The sequence below is a fragment of the Solea senegalensis genome, linkage group LG16 (assembly GCF_019176455.1).
Source record: "Solea senegalensis isolate Sse05_10M linkage group LG16, IFAPA_SoseM_1, whole genome shotgun sequence".
In the NCBI taxonomy this organism is placed as follows: domain Eukaryota; kingdom Metazoa; phylum Chordata; class Actinopteri; order Pleuronectiformes; family Soleidae; genus Solea; species Solea senegalensis.
The window spans coordinates 10,661,346-10,670,829 of record NC_058036.1 but is presented as its reverse complement, the minus strand read 5'-3'; the positions used below and the strand labels follow the sequence as shown (position 1 = coordinate 10,670,829).

Below are 9,484 nucleotides of genomic sequence, written 5' to 3'. Positions count from 1 at the left end.
ACAAGCTCTGTTCTTTGACTGAATCATAAACTGCCTCCTCAGCTGATCTTTTACACTACACTAAGTGCTGATTTATTTGTAGTCACCACAATATTGACGCCGATCGTCCCCATTCGTTAAAATCTCATTTCATATTACAGCATTGTAGGTAGAGTTCTGACTAACTCAAGCTTCTCCAGTGCAGGTTGGTAATGGTCTTTATGAGAACCACAGCAGAGGAAACGGCAAACAGTCAGGAGATGAAGAATTAGGGTTCAGACAGAGGCAAGGTCAAGGACAGGCAGGGTCAGGAAGCGATAGCCAGTCCATAAATAAACGCTGGAGAGTCCTGCATGAGGGCTAAAAACAATCTGACAAAGGAGTGAGTGTGGAGCTGGAGTACATAAGGAGGGCTGATTGCACCTGTGATTATAGGCGAGCAGTGTCGCCAACACACCTCCATGACTTGTTATTATAATAACAATTTTGATGTTTTGGACCATTTATAAACTGCACTTTCCAAGTAAACTCTCCCACACCACAGTTCATCAAGAAAATCAGTGCCTTAATGTAAAATCAAGTGTCTTAAAAGCATTACCTACACACAATGCTGTTTGAATACTGACTTTATGCCTTTGTTGTTCTTGTTTTTTTTTTGACTCTTGATTATGGACAGAATGAAAGACTGCCCAAATGAAGTTCAATTAATCAAGTGACCATCTAAAACATGTGAGGAATGTTCACTGTCTCCAACAATGCAGAGTTGTTGCAGGGTAATGAACTGGTGCAACCGGTTTTGTTGCACAACAGGAGAAAAAATAGGTTTTGTTTATAGTGTCTTTGGTTGCATAGTTATGCTCATAATTCAAAAAAATTAATTGTATGATGTCCTGCTTCACATGTTCTATGTGTATACGCGGCATCTTTACTTTGACATCCAATACAATCTATAATAAAAGGTAGATTAATAAACCCCACACAGAATTGTACTTCCTCGTACAATTCTATTACACAGAGAGGAAACACCCATGCAGAGGTATGACGGGTGAAGTGAGAACAAGTGTCGGGAAGAAAAAATACATCATACATCACAAGACACACGGACAACAGGAGAACAAGATCAGTTCAACATGAGTAAGGAGAAATATCAAGGTATGAGTCTGATGTTTTGCATGTGTGACAACTCAAAAGTGCTTTTTATCTTCAGAGGAGACATTTTAATGTTGCTGTTCTCTCTCTTTCATGATGTGCACAGTCATAAGACTTGTTTTCTCTGATTTGTCATCTCTGGAGTGTTACTCAATTACTTTTACCGTGTCTTTAAGTAATTGTTTGAATAGTAATAGTGACTCAACACATTCTATTACTAATCACTAAAGACTCTTGGTCATTTCTGCACACACCTATTGTAGAACATCTCTTTATGTTTGGCTGACAGCTTACAGGAAATGGAAATGTTATTGAAATCACAGGAGGCAGATTTGGAGACCATTTGCTCTCTCATCTTCTTCTTCACATATACTTCACACACTGGTATAGTCAAATTAGATTAAGATGAAGCGAGACATAAGGTGACTCTAATTAATATTATTTAATTTATTATAATCTTATGTTATTTGTTTAATTTATCTACACAATCTGGTTAAAAATATCCTCAGCTCACACACCCTGGTTTAAACAATAGAACAGTATTTCTGATTTTCCTTCAAGTACCACCAGTGGAAGCTTGCGTACCACTGGTGGTACATGTACCACTGTTTGAGAACCATGGTAGTAGGTGGTTTCTACTATTTACAAGTTCAAGCTTGGGGCAGAAACAGTGGACTAACTTATTGTTTATGCAGTAGTTATTACAAATGCAATCAATTTAGAACAGTTTTCTTTTTTTTAAATCGAGTTTTAGTTGCAATAAGATATATATTTTTTAATAATATCATGATAATGTGTGACATCACCTGTCTCTGTGACATCACTACATATACAAATATATACCCATGGGCAGTTCAGTCAAACTGTTCTGTTAGCTAGTTAGTTAGTCGTCAGTTACCCAGCTAGCCGGGCTACCTAGTTATTTAAAGGTAAAATGTGCAATACTAACAATTGAATATGCATGTCAGAGAGACCACAAACAAAGCAACTGTGACATTTAATACCAGTGAGCTATAAGCATATTCTGACAGGGGACCAGTGAAAACACACTAGGGCTGCCAAATTGTGTCCAAGGTCCGTTTATCCATTCAAACTTGCTTCATAAAGTTCAAGCTCAAAACTGTTCAAGTTAAAAATAAAAATAATAAAAATAATATTAATAAAAATATACTGCCTAGAAGCGCTACAGAATTTATGAAGGAATTACCAAATTGTCCAAGAGAGTGCACTGTGGGTTCAGCTTGGCCTGCTTTCAAGGCTCTTTGCTTGTCAAAAATTACAAAATAACAAACAAAAATACTGACTCATGTGCTAGCTGTTAGCTCCAGTAAAGATGAGGATGTTGTTTATTATTGCACGCATGCGTGTCATTTTCTTTCCTTTTTTTGTGGACATGTAACACATTAAAAGTTACTAAAGATCCAGGAGAAGATCTAGCTCCGATTCCTGTTTACATTTTATTGTTTTGTTTTGTTTTTCATCCAGAAGATACACAAAGCCTCTAACAACACAGCTCTGTGTGACGTGGTGTATTTCTGTCCGACAGGGTTTTACAGTGCCACAGACTCCTATGAGAGGAGGATCATTCTAGTTGGCAAGACGGGCGTGGGGAAGAGTGCAGCTGGAAACACCATCTTGGGCCGAGAGGCTTTTGAGTCTGAACTATCTCCATCCTCCATGACAGCTGAATGCCAGAAAGCTAAAGGGAATGTTGGAGGCCGAAAGATTGCTGTTATTGACACTCCAGGACTGTTTGACACTAATTTCACTGAAGAGGAAGTGTTGAAGAGGATCAAGATGTGCATCTCACTGTCTGCACCTGGCCCTCATGCTTTCCTGGTGGTTCTTCAGCTGGGCAGGTTCACCCAGGAGGAGAAGGACACTGTTAAGATGATCCAGACCACTTTTGGTGAAGATGCCGCCAATTACACAATGGTGTTGTTTACTCATGGAGACCAGCTGAGAAGCCAATCTATTGAGGGCTACATTTCAGAGAGTGCTGATCTGCAAGCCTTCATTCGCTCGTGTTATGGTCGATACCATGTCTTCAATAATGAAATCAAAGATGCTGTGCAAACCAACCACCTCCTGGACAAAATTGACAAGATGACCATGGCCAACAACGGAAGCTACTACACCAATGACATGTTCATGAAAGCAGAGGAGGCCATAGAGAAGGAGAAACAGAGACTCCTGCAGGAGATGGAAACTAAGAAGCAGAGAGAGCTGGATGAACTGAGGGCCAAATGTGCGTCACAGAACGTCTACCGCAAGGAGGAGAGGCGGGTGCATGTCAGATATGAGCATGAAGCCAGAGCTCGAGCAGAAAAATCTAATGGCTTCATAGCTGCTCCAGTGATTGCTATAACAACAACCTGCGGTGCAGCAGTTGGTGGTCTGATTGGAATTGTGGGAGGTCCAATAGGTTTAGTGGTTGGAGCTGCAGCTGGAGCAGCCATTGGAGCTGGTGTTGGCGTTCTGTCAGTGAAAGTCTCTGAGCATTGCAAGGTTCAGTAACAACAAAGAAGCACACTCCAGAGAAAAACAAACACTATTGTGACAGATAAATGCCAGTAAGCTAAGATGCAGCGCTTTACAATTAAAACCAAATATCCAAGTATATATAAACTTTCATATATATATATATATATTAAACTTTTTTGTGATGGGTAAGCAATCACCCAAGTATGTTCCCATTATATTTTGGTTAGAATCATCTACCCCCCTGGTAATGTCATATAATTATCTAGAAATCTCTATCTCTTCAAGGAGAGTGACTTTTTAAATATAATTTTAACACTACTACTCTTCTGTACTGTATGTTATCATTCATATGATTTCGCTCCTGATAGCTGGTGAGGTAGAATGGTTTATGTGGTTTCAGCTTGTATACTATGTGTATGTAGCATGTAATAAAGATATAACAAATTAACTGTCATCATTGTGCTGTGATAAAAGCAAATGATCAGCTTTTATGATCACATACAGTGTATGCGCAACAGAATGAGTGGGCATTTTGTTTTTGCCTCTGTGTGTTGCAACAGATCACGCTGTTAAAGGTGCATTGTGTAACATTTATTAAAGTTTAGTGGCCCAAAGGAAGACAAACAACATGCTCTCTGAAATGAGAAGGCCACCGTAGTTCCCTCACATGCTTGAGAGCGGTGAGCAGAGGAACAAAAGGGACACAGCAGTAGAATCCATACTGATCCTCCACTATAACCCTTCAATTATTATGGTAGTGTAGGCATTAAAGTTACATTTAAACTTCTATTACAAAGGTCTTAAAACCCCTGGTGGTTCACAGATAGAAACAATTAACCAGTAACATTTTCCAAAATGCCACTGAAAGTAAAAACTACATTAGTAAAGCTGAAAACAAAGATGTTTGTGTGTTTTATCTCAACAGGATCTCGCAGGCAGAAGAGGAGCGATGACCTTCGGATTGTTTTGTTGGGAAAGACAGGAGCAGGGAAGAGTGCAGCAGGAAATACCATCTTAGGAAGAGAAGCATTTCAATCTCAACTCTCTGCTTCTTCTTGGACATTTCAGTGCAAGAGCGCCGAGGGCGAGGTCGGAGGCCGAAAGGTGACTGTCATAGACACGCCGGGGCTTTTTGACACTAATTTTGCCCAAGAAGAAGTGTTGAAAAAGATTGATGAATGTATTCCTCTGTCTGCTCCTGGTCCTCATGCCTTCCTGTTGGTGCTAAGGCTGGGAAGATTCACCCAGGAGGAGAAAGACACCATCAAGATAATTCAAAGTACTTTTGGTGAAGAGGCCATTAAATATTTAATGCTATTGTTCACACATGGAGACAAACTGAAGAAGCAAACCATTGACGGCTTTGTTTCGAAGAGCGGGGAACTCTGCGAGCTCATCGAGTTCTGCTGCGGGCGATACCATGTCTTCAACAACCTGGCGAAAGACCAGGGACAGACCATTGAGCTCCTGGAGAAAATTAACAGAATGACAGAAGAGAATGACGGAGGACACTACACCATGAAGATGTTCCAGAGAGCAAGAAGGGTCTCACAGGTTGAGAAAAGAAGAGAGTCAAAGGAGCTGGAGGCAGCAGAGCGGCAGAGGAGGAAATCACTGAAGGAAGAAGTCAAGAGAGAAATGAATTTAACGGGAGAGTCGGCCAAACGGGAGAAATGTCTTCTGCAGTAGGAGATGGAGGCATTGTGGGTAGACACAGGCAGGTGATATTGGTGAACAGATGAGGCAACAGATCTGTTCATCTCATGTTAGTCAGGACTGTACGACGGTGGCTGAATATCAACATTGAATGACGTGTTTCAAAGTGTTACACACATCTGTTACAGTACTCAGCCGCTAAATAATTAATTTATCAATGATTTTCCTTTGAAATCAGCAGTATAGTAATGACCTGATTTCCTCTGTCATCACTTGTCAATATTTTAATATACTCATCAATCAACAGTTCATTTCTGAACAGATATATACAGTTTAAAGGGAAATAGCAAAATACAAAGGAGTGGCTGAGCCCCCTTTGGTTCTGGCTCTGTTTGCAAACTCCACATTTAGTTTGTCTAATTCTTTTACGGGCAAGGTGACTTGATAAGTGCATCAATGGAGGAGCAGGAAAGACATCACACATTATCAAGGCCGCCTTGAGTTTGACACGTGTGTCTTAAAGTGATAGTTCAAGTTATTTCAGGAGTGGGTGTACTTTGTCATGTGCACCAAGTTCAAATGTGTTATTTTGTGACTTTGAAATTCTAAGTTCTCACAAATCCAAGTGACCAAGGACCACTTAACTCATAAAACAACACTCATGGACCACCTAACTTAAAATAACCCCAAAACAGCTGCGGTCAGCAGTGTCGCAAACCAGTCCACTGCACTGCTCGAGCCGGACAATGCCACAAAACAAATATTTTTTGATTTTACACTCTTGATTGCTAGCTGATTTGATATTAAAAACAACACATATATGTCACAGGCCATTTGAGAAACACTGAAAGCGGGGTCGCTCACGTACCACAAGTGGTCCACAGACCACCCTTTGAGAAAGGCTGACCAAGAGGAGGGTGAGCAGTGTATACACTTCTTATTCCACCCAGAAGCTGCCAAAGGTGGTCATGTAGTCTCTTCTACGGATAAATGAACATCTACCTATTTAACATACTAATGTCTCAGCAGATGTACATTTAGCTCATTGTGCAATATGGTAATATCATGTAATTCATATCAGGGGATATTGGTGTTTGCTGATATCCATTTTAAAGCATTATATAATACCAATACGGTGCCAATAATATCATGCATCTCAAATCCTTTGTGCACCCTGTGTCCGATGTGTTTTCACTGAGGGCGAGCATCTATGCCAGGGGTGTCAAACATACGGCCCGGGGGCCAGAACCGGCCCGCCAGAGGGTCCAATCCAGCCCATAGGATGAATTTGTCAAAATTTCACACTATGATTACAATCTAAATGTAATGTCAAATGCAATATTTTTCACTTCCAGATACCTGTGACTAAATGTTTATGCCTTTATAGATGATGTGTAAATAGTAAATTTAGGCATGATATTGTTGAAATTGCACTTATATTTCTCAAGAAATGTCATGTTTTGTAAAAAAATCCCTCATTAAATGTAAAACAAAGGAGAAAAAACAAAGGAGTTCTTGTTGGTCATAGATTATTATGCTATTATTTTACTATTTTTACTGGTCTGGCCCACTTAAGATCAAATTGTGCTGTATGTGGCCCCTGAACAAAAATGAGTTTGACACCCCTGATATATGTTCTGTAGGTTCTTGGTTTCAGGTGTCAGTACTTCATACAACAACAACAACAACAACAAGAAAGTTGACTAGTTTGTTTCCATATGTTTTATACATGCATTAAAAGGTAAGTAAAACAGTTAGAGCAGGCTACATTTGGAATTCAAAACCCCAAGCCCCTTTTCAGTGACGCTACCTTTTTTGGATACTTGTTCAAATGACAGTGTCGAAAAATAAGAAATACTCTCAAAAGACCAGGAGAAACAGAGCCAGCATCGCTTTGCAGCCCTTTCTGTCGTCACCGTTCAAACGCAGCATTGATGTTCACTCTGGTCTTGGATCGTTTTGTCACAATCCAATTAATTAATTGGGACCGTTCATTATGATTGGATGGTGTTTTACATGCGTGTTTGCACCACAGGTGATTATTTTAATTTTTGTGACAATGCATTAATTAATTGGTTACAATCATGTGTGAAGAGGATTTTAAGCAAGACAACAAAAACTGCTCCAGAAAATAATCTCCCACCCCACCTGTTTTTGATAGTGGCAGTGTAGACACTTGTCTGCTCCAGGTATGGTCAACAGTGACACCTGATAGCTGTGGCCTTTATTGCACAACAATCACCACATCGCTGTGATGATACAGTTGTCACATAAATACATATGTTTCCCATTTTGCATGTTTAAAACATTGATTGAATGTTGACAGATGCTTTAAGTGACCCCTGTATGACCTACAATATTCACCTGGAGGTTTGATTTCCAGCATAGTGTTGTATCTTTGTATTTTTTCCAGATTCCAGAATTGAGGCCAGAAGCAAACCTGTATCCACAGCACGTTTTTGAATTGAACTGAACTGAACTGAACTGAACTGAACTGAACTGAACTGAACTGAATTGAATTTGGTTTTGTCTTTCTTTTCTTTTGGACCAGTCTTGCAAAATAAGTTTTACTTAGTCAGTATTTGTGATTTGAAATAAATGACTAATTCAGTATCTATTGGGGTGATGTGTTACTTGACATCGACCTTGTTTTTCTACTAATATCAATCACTGAGTCACTTCACGCATATTCAGCTATCAACTCTTATTGCAAACAATAGATATAAACCCAGAATCTTTTCTGGGTTGTATGGTATCTAAATCCAGCCCAAAACATTAACTGACATGTGTAAATGTTCAGGGTTCCATCATTGAAAGGGTACTTTGACCAGCAGCCAGCAAAAACAAACTGCCAACAGGCTAGACGAATTATGCTAGGCAACTTGAAGATAAAAAAAAAAGAAAAAAGAAAAAACAACAACAGGCCAAGATAGAATTTTTTTAAAACTAGATTCTTTTTTAGTACAGATTATTTTTGCTGTGTGTAAGTGATGAAATGAATAATGGCTGAGTTGCATGTAGCTTCCTCTGTTTCAGAGTGCATGCTGGTTCAGTCAAACTGTCCTAGCATGGTCTGAACAGAATGGTTTGTTGAAGTCATCCGTATAACCTTTTCCTGTAAAACATCTAAACATGGCTGCTGCATGTACAAAGGCCCACTGGCCTTTAGTGATTAGACACAGTAGGCCTACAGTATATCATCACAAGTTAAATATAGGACAGAATTATTGAACCCCCCTAAATCTAGAGAAACTGAATATTTTACAGGTTCTATGCAAATCAAACATCTTATTAACAAACAGCAACAGGCATGTAGTTTGTAGGAACTTTTCTGTACACAACTGATATACAGTATAAAATCCTCTTTCCATATTCATTTTAGCAGCTGTGAATTGTGTTGAGTGAGAATGATTTTCTAAGGTCCTCCTAAACCAGAGGTGTCAAACTCATGGTCCCTGAGTCACATCCAATCGATTTCATGTTCCCCCACACTGTATGTCAAGTTATGATTGAGTTATTTCTAAATACTCGTTATTATTTATGTTTATATTTATTACATTTTTAAACCAAACCAAATCCTGATATTTATCTCAGCATGTGTGGCACAAATTTGATGTGGTGGTTTATGGATTAGGAGCTTGGTGCTTGCTTGTTATAGACATAGCAGTATTAGCTGTCTGCTTGTTAATAGTTTGTCTGCTATGTAATAAGAACAGGCCTTACTTTTATTTTGAAATTGTGTGAAATATCAATCATATAGTATATACTATATCATATATACTAATATTTTTTAAACTATTGTATTTTTTATTATTGTATTTTTATTTACTGTATACTAATATTTTTATTGTAAGATCATGATGGAATTTGGTGATATAATTTGAAACTCATAATGTTCACCCCTACTGAACAGTTCCAAAAAAGTATGCCCCCTACTGGCCAAACTAGATGCTCGGTGGCCCCAAAGTCGCATGACACAGTAGCATGACAGTTTTTCTTTGTAATTAAACCAAGGAGCTTGATGTTCACACATTTTCAGCAGCATTTTCCACCCATGGTCTTTTTTTTTTTATATAAACACATCAAGATATCCTATGACTCCCTAAATCTTTTTACAGTATTATCAAATGAGGAAGTAGAATCACAGGCTTTGGTACAAAATGGTGAACCCATCCTTTCTTGCAAAAACTAAGCCTATGTGGTGGAGGCTCTTTAT

General features: G+C 38.9%; 2 protein-coding genes across 2 annotated transcripts; both read left to right on the top strand.

Annotated features, from left to right (window-relative positions):
- The first annotated feature begins 1,073 nt into the window (after positions 1-1,073).
- On the top strand, positions 1,074-3,661 carry LOC122782637 (GTPase IMAP family member 7-like). Its single transcript, XM_044047068.1, has 2 exons — positions 1,074-1,131; positions 2,675-3,661. Exons 1-2 carry the CDS (start codon positions 1,110-1,112, stop codon positions 3,643-3,645), a joined length of 993 nt encoding a protein of 330 aa, XP_043903003.1. The 5' UTR covers positions 1,074-1,109; the 3' UTR covers positions 3,646-3,661.
- Positions 1,077-6,497, top strand: LOC122782639 (GTPase IMAP family member 9-like). The gene is made up of 2 exons (XM_044047070.1): positions 1,077-1,131; positions 4,538-6,497. Exons 1-2 carry the CDS (start codon positions 1,110-1,112, stop codon positions 5,299-5,301), a joined length of 786 nt encoding a protein of 261 aa, XP_043903005.1. The 5' UTR covers positions 1,077-1,109; the 3' UTR covers positions 5,302-6,497.
- Positions 6,498-9,484: the final 2,987 nt, after the last annotated feature.

Bases quoted from the DNA above. Each gene is read 5' to 3' on its own strand.
- LOC122782637 (XM_044047068.1), top strand. From the start codon at position 1,110: ATGAGTAAGGAGAAATATCAAG. The intron at 1,132-2,674 runs GTATGAGTCTGA...TCTGTCCGACAG, and splicing joins GAGTAAGGAGAAATATCAAG to GGTTTTACAGTGCCACAGAC.
- LOC122782639 (XM_044047070.1), top strand. From the start codon at position 1,110: ATGAGTAAGGAGAAATATCAAG. The intron at 1,132-4,537 runs GTATGAGTCTGA...TTATCTCAACAG, and splicing joins GAGTAAGGAGAAATATCAAG to GATCTCGCAGGCAGAAGAGG.